General features: G+C 38.8%; 1 protein-coding gene across 1 annotated transcript in view; it reads right to left on the reverse strand.

Annotated features, from left to right (window-relative positions):
• The window catches only part of KCNH1 (potassium voltage-gated channel subfamily H member 1), a 187,427-nt gene that overhangs the window by 72,755 nt on the left and 94,340 nt on the right, over nt 1-20,332 (reverse strand). Inside the window, exon 10 of the mRNA XM_055816592.1 lies at nt 6,788-6,984. Within this exon, the coding sequence (XP_055672567.1) occupies nt 6,788-6,984 (197 nt within the window). The remainder of the gene's footprint in view (nt 1-6,787; nt 6,985-20,332) is intronic.

A 20,332-nucleotide genomic window follows, 5' to 3' on the forward strand; every position in this document is an offset into this window, starting at 1 on the left:
CACTTTAAAGAAGCATTTCACTACTTACCCACATATATTAGTCTAAATTACAGTTAAAATTTACATGAAAATGTATCATGTACCTAATATGAGCAACAGAACAGGTCTGTTGTCTGTATTGGGTATATGTGGCAAGGATTTGGTAGTGGGGGGGGGTGGGGCGTTCTGTGAGAAGGCACCAGAAGCTGTCCCTATGTTGGACAGAGCCACTTCTAGTTGGCTTCAAGATGGACCCACTGCTGGCCAACGCTGAGCCAATGAGCGATGTTAGTGGCACCCTGCGATAAAATATTTACGAAAGGGTAAAAGCACTGCACAACAGCAGCCAAGAGAAGTAAGAATATGTGAGAACAACAACTTCGCAGCCCCCCAGGTCAGTGCAGGATGGGGGGCAGGAGGTGCTCCAGGCACTGGAGCAGAGATTCCCCAGGCAGCCCATGGTGAGGCAGGCTGTCCCCCTGCAGCTCATGGAGGCCCATGGTGGAGCACATGTCCAACCTGCACCCCTCTGAGGGGTGTCCATGCAGAAGCACAACTTCTGGCAGGGCCTGTGGCCCTGCAGGGGACCCACGCTGGAGCAGTCTGTTGCTGAAGGACTGCACCCTGTGGAAAGGACCCATGCTGGAGCAGTTAGTGAAGAACTGCTGCCTGTCGGAGGAACTGACATTGAGGAAGTTTGTGAAGGATTGTTTCCTGTGAGAGGAACACCATGGTGGAGCATGGGGAGAGTATGAAGAGGAAGGAGTAGCGTAGGCCAAGCATTAGGAACTGACTGCAACCCCCATTCCCCAACTCCCTACACTGCTCAGGGGGAGGAGGTAGAAGAGTTGGGAGAGAATTTTAGCCTAGGAAGAAGGGAAGGGTGGGGAGAAGGTGTTTTTTAGATTTGTTCTTATTTGTCATTATCCTACTCTAATTGGTAATAAATTAAATTAATTTCCCTAAGTCAAGTTCATTTTCCCCATGATGGTAATTGGTGAGTGAGTGATCACCTTGTCCTTATGTTGACCCACAAGCTTTTCATCTTATTTTTCTCCCACTGATTTGTTGAGAAGGGGGAGTGATAGAGGAGCTTGGTGGGCCAAGGTCAACCCACTACATTGTCTTAGAACCTCTTTGTTAATTATGTCTTGTATTGCACATATATATCCCCACTATGTAAACTATTTGCCTGTAGTCAGATCTTCCTCTGTGTAACTAAGGCTCAAGGCCATATAGATCTAAATAGAACAGAAATAACTTTAAAATTTAAAAGTTTTGGAAACTGAACTTTAAGATGATGTCTCTGAAAGGTAATTGAGTTGCTCTGGGCTGAACATTTACAGTCACCGTAGAAATACGTATGTTAAATGCTTGCAGTTGGTCAAATCCTCTCCCAGTCTGGGTATTAAGGCTTTACCTGAAGGGTCCAACAAGCTGCAGGACAAATGGAAGAAATCCAAAGGCACACTCACCACGGAGCATGGGGTTTCAACTCATTGACAGCCACATCACTTAAACTGTCCATAGCAGACACGCAAACCTAACAACACGCAGATACCTCAGAGCATTTTCAGTCCAGTGCATAAAGATGATTTGCACAAAAATCTGTGAGCTACATACACAGTTATCTGTTAGAGACAGATAAAATTTAAGTAAGCTGTCCAAGGCCAGAGAGATGATGCAAAGATGTGATATTAAATTTACCAATGAAGAAACAGAATAAAGTATATTTTGCTTACATTGGCATGGAGAAACAGGGAATATAACAACATTCCACTACCTCAACAACTGCTTTTAAAAGGCAGCATGGGAAAGAACAGACTACTTAAGTGTTCATTTGCTTTTGAAAGGTTTTTTTTTTAAATTACAGCTTTGCCTCCTGGCCAGCTAATATGTCATAACTCCCAAGCCACAGACCCATCCAGACATCTCAGTCATGTCCAGTGTCCTGGGTTTGCTGTGCTGTAAGATGCATGCCAGCCAAGCATCAAACCCCTCTTCCCACAGGACTTGTGGGCTTGTTTTGGTGAGTACAAACACATCTGAAAGAATGGTCAAACTGACAGCCTGTTCTGAAATCCATTATCAAATGGGCTAATATTCTAAAATTAAAACCCTTCCCTCTTCTCGTTTTAAGAAAGCTTTGCTAAAATCTTCCAGCAATTCAGCCTTCCATATCAGAAAGAATTTTGGGATACTGTTTTGAACCTATATCATGAAAAAGAACTGAAAAGCTTGTCATGTGGAAAGGCAGAATACAAGGCCATGGATTGCCTCTCTGAAAACAACCTGCTGCCAAGCCCCTCGAGATTTAAAATCGAGGCTTGACACTCCTAGCTGAAATGTTTGATCTGAAAGAGGTTCTCTCTCTCGTTAGAGCTTACAGCACAGAAAGAAGAAAGGTGAAGCTAATGCTGAAAAGAAAAGCACAATTATATTTTAAAATTGCTTTTAAAAAGAGTTGGTGGGAGCCCTGTCCACTAGCACAGTTGGAATGGCATAGAATAAGCACACCACTACATGTACAAAAGCAAGTAATCTTACACCAGCAGGGAGACAGACTACTCTGCTGCAGTCACTGCTCTCTCAAGAAATATGTTCTGGCTAGAAGCTTTGGCTTTAAATCACTAAATCATGCTTGCTTTGTAAAAATGCAGCATGTTCTTTGCCATTTCTTTCAGTCTTCCAAAATCTTACAAAATGCATCCTACTGCATTCCTTCTTTTATTCCAGGACACAATTCTCAGCTTCTGGAAAAGCTATTTGTGTTTTCTGTCATGATACTCCAAAGCATTCAAAATTAGTCATTTAATCTCTATCCAGGCTAAAATGGCTTACTAGAGAAATCTCAGCTTAATAAATTATGTATAAGAATTCTCTCTTTTATGCAGCGTGTGCGATCATTTGAGCTATAACATCATTTACGGCTGCAGCAGAATGAACTGAGCAAATACACTGTGGTACAACCCAGTGTAAGTTAATATTGGTCACAAAGCTCATACACATGGAAAGGAGCAGCTGCCAAAAACAGAATGCTTGCAAGTGCTGCCAAAGGCTTTTCACATTCTTAAAGAAGGTGCCAGCAAACTTACACCTCATCACAAGCAAAAGCCAATGGACAAGTAGCTACCATCCGAGCTTCTCTCTTCTTATGCTTCTCCTAACTCACAGCTATGAAGTCCAGGCTGGAAACCCAGAAGTGTTTCAATATTCGTTGGGGAAAACCAGACCTCCATCCAGCCTGTGAATCCTGCTGCCCTCCAAACCTGTGATATTTCCTTTCATCTAGCAGACCCTCCATACGGGTGAGTTTGTCACTTGACCATCGCACATACCCATGGTGTCTACACTCTGTTTCCTCTCTGAGATCCCCAAAACGCAGATAAACATCAAGTTAACCTGCTTTAATTTCACAACATTGTTAGAGCAGGAAGTGTTCTGAGAAATGCTCTGTCAGCTTCCTTTCAGCTGCAAAGCCCTTGAGTCTGACATACAGCCACCTGCAGCCACAGACTGCAGTTGTAGTTTCTTAAGATGTTGGAGAGAGAGATGCAGCAGCTGATTCTCCCCCTGCTTGCAGTTAGATGAGAATTTCAATGACTGGCATCAGAAAGAATTAATTAAAGCTCTCCTTTCCCTTCCCCTTTAGGAAAAATAAAAAGTTTTCTAAGTCTGTGCTCCAGCCAGAGTTAACTAGACAGCTAATGCCTCCTTCAGGAGGGATTTCAGTCACTTGAGGAAACTGCTTGGGGAGTCACCTGACAGTTGAGCCAAGAATTTTAGGAAAGAGGATATTTCACTGGTGCTTGTCGAGCAAGTGAGTGAAAGGGAACTGTTTTCACAGCACAGGTACAGACAGCCACGGCATGCCAGGGGCAGAGCACTGGAAGCATCTCCCTCAGCCACAAAGCCCTCAGACATCACAGGCAGTAGCATTTCATAACCGCAGCCCTGTTCTAGGGTGGGCATAAAGGGGACACACAGACAGAAGCGCCCTGCCCTCCCAGCTCAGCTCAAAGCACATCCAAGACCGGTAGGAAAAGCAGAAAAGGAATGAAGGGAAGATGCTTTTTACTTGGCCTAAAGCCAGCTCTAGGGTTAGCTAAGGTCAAGGCCAATTGGTTTTGGTAACTTACAACACACCTGCCTGCCTGGTTATTTCTGTCACAGTCGTTAGCAAATGGATCCAGACCCCAGTAAGTCTGAGGGACACCTGTAAAGTCAGCACCGCTCACTGGCACCAAAGGGCTGGGACAGGGAGTCCAATCTCCATGAGGGAAAGGATCACCGGAGGAGACCCAGCAGCCAAGGAACAGGTGAACGTGGCAAAAGAGTGGACCAATGCTAAAGCTCACTTCAGGCGAGCAAACTTGGCTAGAAAGCACCTTGCACTATGCAATGAGAGTACAAGGGCTGAGGGAAGGCATACATACCCCGGAGCTGGGGAGACCTCAGAGGAATAACCAAGTCTAAAAATACACCCATGAGATCCTTCAGGCGAAAAAATCCCCAAAGCTGCTTCTTCATGTATTTTGAATCTGTACGAATATATTTGGGATGTATATACAGTATCTATGCCCCAACTAGTTGAACACTTTTGGAGCCAGAGATGAAACTGTTTATTGAAATGAAAAGTGTAATTCTGGTATTTATATTCCAAAGGATATGCAATACATCACAAACATAACTCACAGAAGGTACTGGTTCATCTGAATTCTACAAAATTCCATTTGCAGAAATAGACCAGGAGAAGTGTTAGAAGCGACAGGCTGGGGAGCTATTTCTATAAAAGTTTCACAGTGATATAAACCAGATTAAATTCCAAACTCTGAAAAGTTGCCTTTTAATGTGCATTACCTCAAATCTAAAAGTATCGTACCTTCTATGCACTTCCAAAAGCATATATATTATTTACATTATTTAACATTTGCATTCTGATTGCAATCATCCTTTTTTCAATAAAATAAATAAAATTACAGTCTGTTAACCTAGAACCATCAAACTCTCACTTCCATTACCAATTAATGCCACTTTTCTCCTGACTGCAACTCAATTAAAGTCCAATTATTTGAATAACTGCATGGAAATCGCTATCATAAAATGTACCTTTTTATTAGGAACGTTTAGTGCAGAAAATTGACAGCCTACAAATTACAACACTCTGGTTAAAAAGAGTTTTGTAACCTGGGCTGGGAAAAGCTATGCCAATGAACATGGAGGGAAAGAGTGTCACTTCTGGAGTAGGCATTTGATTCTGAAGTTGGGACTTTTGGCTCAGAGCAGATCCAAAATTATGCAATCCTGCTAGTGTTACTGTGAGCTTTAAGAGAGTTGGTCCTTATATGCCTCAAAGTTTGTTATTTCTACTGATGTTAAAAAAAAATAGTAGTTATATATTCTTAGAACATCTTACCACATTGCCCACAGTTTTATTTTAAAATATGCCAGTCAGTGATACTGATGCTTTAAGTGATCTCAATACCAAATTATTTCATTTCTTTTACTTCTTACATTAATTAACACCAGGTAAGTAGCTGGGTTTTAAACTTAGTTTTTAACAGGACATCTGTCAATCTTCTGCAGGAACTCACTATCATTTGAAAAAAATATCCTATGAGGAAATCCTCAAGCATAAATCTGCTTCTTGGTTTTTAATTACATCAATATCCTACCAGAGCTTTGATTTATTTGACCAAAGTGTGGACAGCACATTCTTCTTTGCAGAATACTGAAAAGCTGAATTCTTTGATATCGATGACATATGCAGATAGAAATCACCACCACACTATCTTAATTTCAGCATGCCAACTCTGGGTACAAAAAATAATTAAAAAACCATACATATACTCTAGGCTTGAAGTCTAACAAAACAGACTTCAAAGATGAAATTTTTTTTATTTTTTCAGGTGAAATTATCTATGACTGACTTGGCACCTAGAAGTTACCATGGTAGAACATTAGGAACAGAAAAAAATCCCCTATCAAACATATTTCTTCAGCCAATCTCAACTATCTTTATATCATAATATTTTAAAGCAAGTATAGGTGCTCCAATGTATTATTATTATTGTCTTCCACATTACATCACAAAAACATAACAACTGAATTATACCTACCATAGTTTTAATAAATTTCTACAGAGGTGGTGCACTGACAATTACACAGAGAATTTAAAGTGGAATATTAGGTTATGAATATTTGCATTGGACAGAATAATGGACTGGCATGCAGGAAGAAATTAAGAGCCAAAAACCCCAAGGATAAAGAAAATGGAAACATTATAGATAAGCAAAGCAATTCCAAAATGTCATTGATACTAAAATAAATAACTCATGATAGAATCAATCATGTTCATATTACTTTTCCATTGTGATTACTGTTATTGACTCTTTTTGACTCTTGTTCCATCTGTTAAGATTTCATACCTTTCCTTCTACTTTCCCTGTAACTTCAGGCAATACTCCTAACTTCTCTTTAGCTCCTTTACAAACCACAGTTGCAGAAAGTGGTGAACACTGTTTATCACAAATGCATGACTGTTTGCAAATATGATGGAATATGTTCACTTCATAGAAATGTAAAATACTTTCACAAATACAGAGTCCAGCTCCCTATAAAACTAGCACTGGAATAAATATGGCGTTTAGAGTCTACATGCTAGCAGCATCCCTTAACAAGCTCTAAGAAACCTTCTTATACGAAAGGCTATGAAGAATTCCAGAATTCAAGCAATCCATTTTTTTCATACAGACAGTCTTTAAAAGTGTTCATTTGTAAGGTGTATGTTAAAATCAAAGCTACTTACCCTTTTTCTCAAGTTGTAAGTCAAAATGAGATTTCTGGAGAAGGAGTGTGAAAAGGCTGTATAGAACTCCAGCACTTTCTGCAGGGCGTCTCTCTTAATCACATGAAGATCACAGTAAGTCAAAGCCCTCACGTTAGCACAGGACTGGGCAAGGGTAGACTCCTTCCAGAACACATCACCAAAAACGTCTCCTTTGCCTAGAGAAAAACAGCAGCACTGCTTTCAATAACAGTACTATTTCCACCAAAAATATAAAAGAACATACATATCGTCTATTTTATGTGGTCAGAAAAAAGTTCTGTCTGGAAAAAAAAAACCTTCAAAATATTTCATTGATAACCTTCTCCACTATCCTTTCGTTAATTACAACAGCCCAGCAAAACTGCATCAGAATAAACTGCAATCAAAAAGTGTTTCATGTGACAAGTCCCCTTCAAGTATCAGTAAAGGTTTTCCGCTAAAAATCAAGAAAAGAAGTTTATTCTTGGTTCGTGTTCTCTTCTGTTCCCTTTCAAAGAGATTAATTAACAGGAACTGCTTTTTCCTTTTCTTCTTTTAACTGGCACGCAAAGGATTGATTTGTCTCTTACATCTATATTGTTGAGTTTTCTTAATCTAGCTAACAATTACCCACTATTGTGTCAATAAAGCCATCTTGTATAATACATCAGTACAGTTACAGGCTGTAACAAAATGCTATTATACATCAGTATTAAAGTAAGTTTGCTGTAGTTCACTAGATCATCACCAGAAAAGTCTGTCTTTACAACAGTATAAAAGAGCAGATCTCACAACTCTGGTGGCTCTAATGCTTTTCAGCTGGTAAGAGTCTCAACAGAAATCTTTCTGTAGTTGTGCATGTATGCTCACATATAATACAGCAGAGGTTTAGGGTTACAATGTAATCCAAAACAAGAAGAGTACAGGTTAGTTATCAGCAAGATAATATTGACAAGGTAAGAATATTTAGCTGTTAAACCCTGGAAGAAAGAAAACATGGCCATTTCCTTACAACCTTCCCATGTGCCTGTCTCTGAGCTTGGGGCAGCCAGTGAAATCCCTGCTGAGGAATACTGCACCGAGGGCATCTGCAACAGTCTGGACACTACAACGCAGGGCAAGTATTATAAATCTGCCTGAGGAGCAGCCCCCAGTCTGAATTTCACTGGTTATACCCCAGCTCCAGCTGGACACAAAAGGGAGTGTTTAGGAGAAAGTTACTATCTTCTTTACAGTAACGGTCTTTTTCTTTTTTCCTCACGTTTTCCAACATATAATGCTAACAAGATAATAATATTCAGTTGTTACCTTGATAAAAAAAAAAACAAACTTCACTGTTCTTGTTTTAAATGGTATTTTCCTCTTAACCTACGTCTGTTGTGTTATATCACCACCGCACATCAATTTTCAGACAAACAACGAAATAGATTCACCATGTCTATCAAGTTGTGGTAGGGATGGACCAGATGGTCCCTAGACTTATAAGTGATACTTTGCCCATAGCAATTCTTAAAGCCAAAGCATTAATCAACATATACATTAGTTTATTGACTTCACCTAGGTCCTTTTAGATTTCATTCCCTAAATAAATAGTCATGTATGAAAGTCTATATGAAATCAAGAGAACTATCACAAGTAGAGATCAATAAAACTTCTAAACTAAAGCCAGAACTCCCATCTCAGCCCTTGAGCTGTGCTTCCACCATTATGTAATCTCGCCCATTAGATAAGCATTTTGTCTTTGAGGAGAAGCTATCATCCTGCTGGTAAACTACGCTGCAGTGCACTAAGCTGTAGTCGACACCGATGTGCTCCCAGTCTTCCACAAAAGCCCTGTGCAGTCCACCTGCCAGTGACCAGTTTAGACCCTGAACACTTTGAAGGAGCATAGACTATATTTCCATTTTAAATACATACATACACTGAAACCAACTGTTCCGTAAGCACATTTTTTTCCCCACAAAGTTAGGCAAAGGCACCATAATGATACCCTTTCTTCCACCTCTAGTCTCTTTACATACGACAGTGCCGACAACCAGAAATACTGTAAAGGCTGCATATCAGTAAGCACGGTGGCAGTCCAATAGCCCAGTGCAATAAGCAACTTTTCATTTTAATGGCAATGACTTTTTACATTTTCAATTATTTAAACATACGCTTTTTCAGTAGATACATTAAAAATGGCCTAAGAAAAAAGTTTCCATGCACTTAAAATAGACCATCATCTCCAAAGGCTTTTAGACAAACACAATATATATTCAAAAATTGAGTGAAACAATTTTTATGCACCATAAAAACTGATATGCTTCACTGGGTAAAAATGGATTGTTTGCCTTTGGAATAAATATGCTTTTGCTCGCAATCTTCCAGGCAATTAGCTAAACAACTGTTTTAATTAACGCTCTGGAATCTATCAAGCATTGAAATGTGCCATCACTGATGAGCAACAGTTAGAGCTGGTAGTCCAAGCATAAGCGAGAGGAATTGTAGCTTGTTTCTAAGCGTATTTCTTAACATGTCCAGACAAATTTCCCTACCTTAAAATGACAATAATTATTTTACTGCCCCACAGTAACATGAAGAACAATTAGTACAATGCAAGTACAAACAGCATGGTGCTGCTTTGCCTAAATATGAAATGACATACAGCAGAAGTCAGTTACATCTTACTCTTTTTAAAATTTAATTCTGCTTTTCACACAACCTAGAAAGACACAACTGTGTCCTTCACCTGTGGCAGCAACAGCAACCTCAGTGTCCCCTTGCTATTTCTAACTCCTGAAAAATTCCCCCTCCTGCAGTTTCCTGCCACCACAAGGAGCCACTTCCCTTTGGTGGCAAGAGCCACATGAAGGACAAAAGCAACGCATGACCCACCAAGTCAGATCACAGAAGCCTCAATTTTTAAGAAACAGATCAGGCTAAAAAACAAGTTGTACTGTTTGCTATCATTAACAATTTCCTTGAAGTCAATCGAGTTAACAGCCAGTGACTTAGTCGAAAAATCAATGCTACATTACAGTCTGATTTGCAAAGAAAGGCACACGTGCAAGCATCCCACTGCTTTGTTCGTCAAGTGCATTTTCTAAATGATGCATACCAAAAGTAACAATCTAGACTGTCAGATTCTAAAAAAACTTGTGTTTGACATTCAAAGAAAAATAGGGGGGGGGGGGGAAAAGGAGCAGTAGGAAATCTTTACAGCAAGCAGGAATTAAAATTCCACCCAGGAGTATCTACACTGGATTAGAACGGCTGTCCTCTTACACAGAATATGGAACTGCATACCATCTCCCTTCGTTTGTACGTTCTCCATAAAGTAAGGTCCATCACTCAGGAAAAAGGAAAAAAAAGGGGGGGGGGGGGGGGGGGGGGGGGACGGGGGGACGGAGAGCAGATTAAGTAGGTGTTGTATCAAAAACATCTGTAACTGAAAAGCAAGAAGAGTAAACTGAGACTTTTAAGTGTGTCAGAAGGTAGTTGGCAAAGTCTAATGGCTGCATTAGAGAACCTGAATTAAAAGCCTCTTTTACATGTAACTCCAGGCCTTATATATTTCACCTCACCTCTGAAGAATGATTTAAAAAGCTAGAGAAATGCAGATGGCCATTTGTTTGTCAGTACTTTGCATTTCTCATTCCCAGCTTGCTGAATTCCAGACATTTGCCAGGAACACTATCTGTCATTCACACTTAAAGTGGATGATCTAAGCTTTTACCATCAATCATTCATATTCCCTGCTGGATTTGGGGGCTGAGGACCTCTTCCACCATCAGCTCAGTATACACTGGAAAGCCAAATAGTTTTCTGGTTTTTATGTTTGCTTGTTAGTTTTAATTATAATAACAAGTCCCCAAACCCTGATATATTTAAACACTGAAGAATTATTTTATAAACCAGCACCTTCTGTTTCCATATTTATTCTTTACTAATTTTTTCTCCACATCAAATTTGCTATTCATCTTCTAAATAAGAGGATTTCTGTTACTGTTGCAAATTCAGCCTGAGTCAGACAACAGGTCAAGCCACATCTAGTCTGTCTCCAGAAAGCAGCACCAGTAATGAAGATCTGATTATTGCAACTTAGCCAAGTGTTTTGCTGATTCTATACAAGAAAAGAACCACGCTCACACATCACAGCTGTATTGCCTAGATGTGCCTACCAGAACAACCCTTAGTCTTCTGTTCCTACAAACACGAAGAGCCCTCAGACAGGAGATATTCCACCTTACTCTGAAAAACTATGACTCTGTGGAATATTTTGACTGATGCCCTACTTAGTTCACTTTTGGGTTCTGGGTGTCTGAGAGTCATGGTGCAGTTTTGGTGTGATAGCTGCTGTGTGAGAAGATAAGGCTATGGACTCACATGCTGAAGGTCTTCCAAGTCAGTCATGGACTTTGATGGGATTCACATGAATCCATGGATTTTCAGTACATGAGAAAAAATATTAATGTTCAAATCATTCTCAAATCAATAGTAATTAGTTGTTACAGCAGCCAACACCAGAATCTAGCTCAGGTCCCTTCCAGATCTGTCTTCATCTGCATGTTTGAACTATAGAACTGCGATCTAACATAGTCTCAGCAGATCCAAAGATAAGCTAGAATGACCAAACACTGCTTGATGGTACCTCAGCAGCAATGTAGCATTAAGCCTATCTTGGAAATCAGGTGTTAGCAAATACTGTTATCTGTGATGCTGATCCACAGCAGCTGCTGCACCTGCACAATGACTTTCCCAGCACAGCTCCCTGGAACACCCACGCTGGCCTATGTCCTTGGCATTTGTTCCCTACCTCCAAGCGGTGAGACACCCCGACCACTGTAAAGGCAAACACAGATTCTCTGTGTGTCAGCCTCTATTCTAGTGATTGCTCAGTTAAAATGCTGCTGAAATTTAAAAACAAACAACAAACTTGGCCTGAATTTTCTCCTGCCCTCCCAACAGACTTGAACAGAATCAAGAGGATCTGAAGTTAGTCCATGACACAGGGTCCTACAATTGTATTCAACCATCATCCCACTAAGGACAATGTATTTACCCCTAGTGTTCAAAGCCAGTGATGTCAGACTCTGGTCAAACTCTGTGATGACGTCTACTTGGCTTCAACTGAAAATCTTTTCCTCATCTCCTCCTTATCTGAGTAAGGCATGCAATTAAATTTCCCCATTTTACAGAGAGAATAAAGATTCAGGGGAAGCAGAGGCACCAGAGCAAAAATAATTTTTCCTCTTGGTGCATTGTTTCAAAGCAACAAATATCTGCCAGCCAGAAAAAAAACAGATCTACCATTTGGCATCAAGGTAGAGTATTCAGTATCCACCCCACAGATAAACTGCACAACTTGACAGCCACTGGATAGCCTGTAGTTTGGTCCTCCAACACAGTGCAGCTGGCAGGAGATGATGCATGGAAGTGATTTGCTGCTTTGGATTTTCTTAAGATTTCTCAAGTGCAAACTGAGACACTTAATGAGAAGCGAATGACCAACTGCCCTGCAAAGAATACACCATTTTTTGTTACTAAGAGGTTTTAATCATTATTTTCCTCTCATAAGACAAAGGAAAGGATAAGGAAAAAAGCCAGAGTATCAGTGCCACAGAAACCGAAAGAAGTGTTACAGTGATAATAAACTGAAGTTGCACTTCCAGTGATTTGCCTGGTGCACAAATAGAAACACAGTGTGTCTGTTCATGTTTTAAAACACAGCTTGGCAATGATTTTCAGACAGTTTACTACACAACTGCATCAATTTTCTCTCTTGAAGCACATATACTGTACAGACAAAATAAAAACATTTATTTTAGAGCACAGAATGAGTAGCAATCACATGAATTAGTTGAATTAGTTACAGCTAAGATTCTATTATTATTACTATCATTATTAATGTGTTTATTTGTCTCTTTGTATAAAGCATGGATTATATTTCACTACTTGACTTACTGAGATGAGTTTTAAAATGTCATCTGGGCCATACCAGGCTTATTCACAAAAACCTAGAAGGCTTCGCCAGAATCTGATTCATATATCTTTATTTCCTTTTTTTTTTAAAATGGTTACTGTAAAAAAATGTTGCAAATATCTGGCCAGTTTGTACAAACTCAGAAGACACAGAAGCTGCCAGCTAAAATAACTAGAGTCACAAATGTATTTGGATTTATTTGCATTGGTTAAGTAACAGGAAAAACACAGCTCAATCAGTGCTGTCATTTCATGGACAATGCTAGTTCTCTGATCAAAACAAAAAAAACAACTATGAGAGGCTCAAACTGCAATATCCTCAGAGTTATTTCCCTTATGACTTAGAAATGGGCTTTATGTTACAGCTATTGCTTGAAGCTTACATTAAAGCTCCAAAATTTGATTTGTTTATTTCAGAAAAAGGATTCACAAGAGTTTAAAACAGTATATTTTACCTTCTGAAATATATAAAGTAAATATTTTTAAAACCTCACAAAGTTCATAGCTATAGCATACTTCGTTTTATTTAATATTTCTAGCAACTTCTTGAGGATAATTTAACAATGTTTCAGAAACCTTCCTCTGAAAAAAAAACTTAATTTGAAACTTGGAGAAAACAAAGAGAAATAAGTGTTCCATGAAGACTCAGGTTTTGGATTGTTTTTTAACCTGGCTTTTCAGTGAAAAAAAATTATTCTTCTTTCTCCAAACATTCTGAGAGAAACAAAACCCTACCCAAAACAAAAATGAAAATTAATTCAGTGGTTCACCTGCCAGAAATCAGGGCCTTTATAGAAATCCAACTTCTTTGTTGAATTATAATTTCTACCTCATCACACACACACATAGATGTGATGGGCAAGCCTTCTTGACACTGCCTGAGATATCAAGGAACATGCTGGAACAGAGATCCTCACCACCACCACATCTCAGTTTCAGCTGCCAGTGCATCACGGATCAGTGCTGCCAGTAGCCTGCCAGACATTACCATCTTTCAAGGGGACTTTTTCCACGTGGTGGTGTCAGACTACTTCAAAGCACATTATGCAAAGCTGCATAAATTCACAATGATAAAACATGAAACCATAGGAAAAAACATCAACTAATTTGAAGTGCCAAGAAGTTCACTACTGAGGCCTCTATTTGCAGGGAATCACCCTCTTCCCCAGTTATTTCAGCAAGTCATTAATCAAGTTTTTTATAAATCTGTTTCTTCAATACCCTTTACAGTCTTAGACCATCTAAAGATAGCAATGGACAGGGGCTTTGGTGATTCCTACTTTTAATGCTCTACCAGAAGTTAGACACAGAACAAGTGATGTCTGGCTCAAAATAGGCAATGTCTCATGTCAACCCACACTACATTTTCTAGATGTCTGGAGCACAGAAAGAAGGAATACTCTCTGTCCAAAAACGCTATTTGGAATAAACCTATATTTCTCAATAAAATTTTAGTGCTGCTCCTACATCCACTGTGAAATTAAAATTTTGTATTAATGTAGACATTTTTGTGCCATTGTTTTTTAAAAAGTGTAGCTGGATCTCCATTTCTAATACTTTAGCTAATAGCGTGCTTGGACACGTATTGATGAAATCAAACTTTTTAAATTGTTCCTTCAGTTGATGTTCTGATGTTCACTGAATCACTTCATAGAAACATGCAACTTGTCCGACTTGCCTATATATGTCAACCTGAAAAAAAAAAGAGCTTTGAACTATAAAGAGGAAAAGTACAACAGAGGTACTGATACAGCTGGATTTTGATTTCAATCATTCCTTTTTCAAAGCACTGCTGGTTACGTTACCATCTTATTCAATAGCACAAACTATGCTGTGATGTTAGATACCATCTTTGAAAATAGTAAGAAAACTCTAACACCATCCATAATCCTGCAATCACTTCTTAAGCCTAAGAACACAGCAGCTTGGCATTTTTAACACAGGGAGGTGTACCTAAATGTAACACTCTGGTGTAAAACAAAGTAGAGAAGTAATGGACTTTTTCAGACTCTGCATTAAATAAACAACAGGTCCCAAAACACACAATTAAATTCTGAAAATGGGATTGCACACAAAGCAGTTTACTTCAGGGAAACCTGAGTTAGCTCAGGTACTGGGGCCAATCTAAAGATAGCAACCAGGGCTCAGCACAGTTAACTTATCCGACACTTTCAAGTATGCTGAGAAGCAATCTTCACACCATTGCGTGGAAGATGCAATGCTTTTCCACTGAGAAGGTCTAAGACAGATGATACTTCTCCACTGCTGTCTTCCCTCCTCTAAAATAAACCATCTCTGTGGTGCAGTTGCCCTTGCAGTCTGCACTGTCCTATCTGGATGCAAATCTGTCTCACCAAAATCTGAATCAAACCTCTTGTGTCTGTATCTGAATGAAATGCTTATGGCTAAACAAGTAAGCTAAAGCAATTGTAAAGAAAACAAGCCATTATTCTTATAACGTTCCTTTAAGACTGCAATTAGATCAAATTAAATCAGCAGGAATTTCTCCACACAAAGCAAATGGAGCATTTAATATCCTGCTGAAACAAAACATGGCACACCAAACCCTCCTCCTACAATATCATGTTAAAACCACAGTCTCTAATCTTGTCAATGTTATAGCTTTGTAAATAACGATAAAAGATCTGTATTTCAGGGACATCCAGTTCTCGCTTCTTCAACTCACATGTGATCTTAAAAGTAAATATATGTGCATCCTTTGCACACACACACCACTGAGGAAAAAAAAAAAAAAAAAGAAAAAAGGAAAAAAAAAACTGTTATATTCCACTTTCCCCTGATGGTGAAGGCGGCAACCAGATCTAGACTATAAATTCCCCTTCTTGACATTCGTTACTGCATGCTTTCATACTTCTATCATATCTATATTCTGTTATTTCTCTTCAGCATTGATAGCAGCAAAGGTATAGCAACAGCAGACTGTCCTTGTGAAGGGAAATGCTCTTCCTTGCTCACAATAAATTACGCCCTTGATTTCCCTTCCTATCTCATTCATTTTACCTGCCCCCTTTGTGGAGTCAGGAGCCGGACTCAAGGATTCTCATGGGTTGCTTCCAACTCAGGATATTCTATGATTCTGTGATTAACACTCTTTGCTAAACCAACAGTAAATAAAAAAGTTTACTCTTTTGAAAGTTTTTAGCTCAAAAAAGAATAGCAGGAACATAATAAACGCAGAACAGCTGGGATACAACACTTGGGAAAACTTCTTTCCTTTTGAGATAAACTGTTCTGGGGGATAGAGGGGTGTTGATTTTTCTTTTTAAGTAAACCTTCTAGCAAACGTTATTTTTCTCATCCATTGCTCAGCTCTGAAGATTGCAGTGGTTTTTAAGGCTTTGGTTTTTAATTGCTAAATAAAGGCTTAAAGGCTCCCAGTCTCTAATGAAATCTGCAAGAATAACCTTCAGTCTTACCATCCATACACACAGGGCCCCCTTGCAGGGATCATCAAGATCAGTTCAGCAACGCTGAACAATTCACGTAAGTGAAGATCTGCTGCTCAATCCGGCCTTCTGGAAGCCATTAGTTGACAAATTTTGCAGAAGTCTGAAAATGTAAGATGAGACGCATCTTTCCCCACTGCTATCTAGAAAAAAAAAAGCCTTTCACCCTAATTTCAAGGGTCATCTTCTTCTCTCTAGCTTTTTACTGGAATGTTTTCCTAAATTTCAAAGATTACCCTGATTTCAATCAGAAAGACTTGGAATCAACCAGTGTCCAAGAATCACTTGCTTCCTTCAGATGTCCTAGAGAAGCGGGATTTTCTGTTCAGTCTTGGAGTACAATTATATCAGTCATATCTAACTTAGAATTCATTTAAGATCAAAAATCGTTCTCAGCCATTTAGATATTTATACATACACTTTAACACACTATAAATCCTTTTCCAAGAAGGTCTCCTATCCAGTCCTTCTGTGTATTTCTAGAAAATATCAATGAAAAGTTAATTTTGCTACTATGCCATTATTTTCTATAATTTTAATTAAATTATCCATGCACACACAATTGGAGACATAATGCAAGAACTCTAGCCCTTCCTCTAGCAATAGTGAGGAGAGATTAGAAAGGTCCAGACTAAAAGGCTGGAGGACCAAGTACCCTGTTAGCCCCAGCAGCGGCATATCATCTGCTCAGCTGGACTTCTAACATTAGCTTCTTGATTACCACAGTTCCAAATAATCACATTCTCACACTGCAATAAAGAAATTAATACCTTCATAGTATGAAAAAAAAATATAAAAAGTGCAGTTTAAGGCAGTTTAGGTCTTCAAGCTTCCCTAAAATAAGAAACCACTAGCTGTTCAGGCTTATTTCATGCTTCTACTATAATCCTTTTTGCCCTGCATATTTCAAAGCAAGCTGCAGCCAGACCTTATGGGCCCTACCTGGAACAATTTAATTCAGGAGGAATCTTTTAAGAAGATATTTGTTAAATTAAAATGTAGCATATCTCTCCTGAGTGTATGTAAATTTTAACTTTCCAAAGACCTGCAATAAGGGCAGGTTTTCAGATGGCAAGTGGCTCAGCCTGAAAGGTCTGCTCCGAAGCAGAGAAACTAGAGCTGCTAAATGAAGTGCACATAAATGGTTGATTGTTCTGATGACAACCAGTGACAAAACCCATTTTCTCTAACCACATTTGGATAAATGGGTAAGTTTTTAAGCAAGAGTAGTTCAAAGAGATATATGAGTCTCAGATGGATAAAGCAGCATCAGCCCAAATGGAAAGTTAAGCTTAGAAAGCTTAGAAAAGTTAAAAGCAAAGACAAGTTGAAAACAGTCTCTTAATGGAAGTCCTGCATGACCTGTGCTTTGCTCAGTTCTCTTCAGGGCAGGGACTATGTGATTTGTCTCTATCTTCCACAAAGTGCCAAGTGTACATCAGCGCTTCACCCTACGCAGTAAGAGTGGTGTAAAGGGAAGAACAGTGAACTACAGAAAACAGAATTGTATTTCATCCAAGCAGCTTCCCACTAGCTAATCTTCCCTTCTGTATAATCCTACTCTCATACTTACACATGAACATAGAAAACCATAGCAGTATAGTGGCTTTTCTTGCTATGTCTTACTTTTCTCACACATTTGTATTAGAATGAATCACAAGTAAATAAAATACCTGGCTTAAAAATAATTTTCTACTTTTTGGTTTTGTTTCTTTGACATATCAAATCCAAAGATTGTGTTGCATGCACATCAGTAATTTCCTTATTTCAGCAGAAATTTTGGATAGAATTCAAAACCACTTCTTTCATCCCAACAGATCAAACTTCATACAAAATGTATCCGTTTTCTTTAAATTTTTACTGTAAACACTGCAAAGAACTTTTTTCTTAAATTCACTCATTTTTGTGTTTGTCTCCAAGTCAAAGTAATAGGGAAGGCAATCTTAGGGGACACAAAAAAATGTAGTTTTTCACTGCTGGCCTGTGTGCAATTTCTTTCAACTCAGTACTTGTATTAATCCAAGTCAATCAAAGTCAGTGCTTTGTTAAAAGAACGTAAGCCTGAACTGAGAATGTACCTGTCTCTTGGGTATTACATGAAACTGATCTGGACTGGTATTATGCAACTGCACACAATACACTCCAAATTCCAGGGCTGCACAATGCATTTTTATATACCAATCTGCAAGGCTGAATGATTTCAGAACTTGAAAATGTTTCATATGAATTGGATTCTTGAAGGATTAAGTGCCGTTTGCCTTTGGTTTATGTAATGCTGTACAGCAGTCAGACTAATTTAGACATGCTTTTTATTTCTCTGTCGTAAGGAAGATACAGGCTACACTGCAAATCGCGAAGGCTGCTTTATTAAGTGACAGCTAAAGGTGAGCAAATAATTCACCTTGAATAATTTATGCACTTATTCTTTATTTTTATTTCAAGAACGTCTGAGAGAAAATTACAATCTCTTCGACACACCTGTTAACAAAAATTACCCTACAGAATTCCTCACATGGTTTGCTGTTACATGCCTGATGTTCATAGCTATGTTTAGTTGTGATTAGTAAACAAAACTTAAAGCATAGGCTGTTCTGGCTGAGCGATCAGCAACAATCATGTTCCTTGTACAACGCAGATGTTATTTTTGTTCTTGAAGTGCTATGTTTTATCTGTGTATTTTTATCAAGAACTTTACAAGTTTAGGTGAACATCAAATTAAAAAAAAAAAAAATCATTGCTCTTCTACAGATAAGAAAACTGACAGTACAAAGAACTTAGGGAGGAAATCTCCCACAGCACCCTTCAGTAACATGGTGGTTACGTTATGCAATGCTGAGGGAGAAGTCCAACTGATTTAGAAGAGTGAAAAAGTTAATAAACCACATCATTTCTTATCAGGATACAGAAATCTTCAGCAGAAGGCTTCACAGCCTGGGGGAAGAAGATACAGTGTGTGGAAGGAAAGGGATTCCTTAGTCCAGAAAATGAATACACAAAAATGTGTATTCATTTGATACACATCCAAAATGAAATCTCACAGAATCACAGACTCCACTTCATTTTACTTTCCTCTCAGATTACAATATTCACAAAGACAACCACAGAGCTCAACAACTTTAGTGCAAGCCAGAGAATTGACTGCATATTCCAAAAAAATAAAGGTGTAGAGGGAAGGGGGTCAACAGTTACTTTCCCAGGAGCACAGCAACAACAAATTATTTCTATTCATTCAGATACCAAAGGATCAGCTCATTTATGTGTAGCTTTCACTCTGCAGCAGCAGAGATGAGGGGTTTGGGTTTCCTTAACACTGATTTCTCAAGGAATCTAGGCAGTGTGTTTTCTAAAGTAAGTATTATGATAAAACATGGAAGTCATTGGTAAAGATGAGGAGAAAATTGGTATCTTTAAAGGAAGTTTTTAACAATTCTATTTCAGTGCTCGTTTCCTATACTGATTACATAAAGCAGCAAGATGTTTCAAGGTTTTCTTCTTGTGATGGACACAGGAGGAGGTGACACAAACTGAGAGGCTTTAGTTTGTTCTACATTTGTGAATTAACCATGTTAATTCACAAGAGTTCAACACAGCAAAAGGTAGTAAATTCTTGATGTACAACTTAGAAAAGCAGAAGTTGCTAGTATCATATTGCACTGAACAGCTATATGATGATTCCAGAACAAAAGAGAATCAGTTATCCCCTTACTCTTCATCTTTTTAGTTTCTTTTGTGGCAGAAAATATTATGAACTTGATTCCCCAGGACACTACACTCACCTTATGCTATATATGAAATCCTGTTTAGAAGTAGAGAAAAACTGAAGCTGGCATATTTATTAGCCCCCTCATTTTCAGTAGACATTCCTCTTTGAAGAGGGTGTACATGTTCAGAAAGCGTAAGATTACCAAGCTGTTTTCTTCTCTTTTTCCAGGCTGCTATGAGTGGCAGGTACTGGATTAAGCCACCATGAGAATTTACCTTATCACAAAAGGGTCCGACAGTATCAAATGATAAGTATCACCTCCCCAATGCTCCATCCACCCCATGATTCATGTACATCTACTGGATATTGTTACACTCTCTTCTCCTAGCTTTGCCTCAAAATGTTCACACC

Source organism: Falco peregrinus, chromosome 11, assembly GCF_023634155.1.
Source record: "Falco peregrinus isolate bFalPer1 chromosome 11, bFalPer1.pri, whole genome shotgun sequence".
Classification (NCBI taxonomy): domain Eukaryota; kingdom Metazoa; phylum Chordata; class Aves; order Falconiformes; family Falconidae; genus Falco; species Falco peregrinus.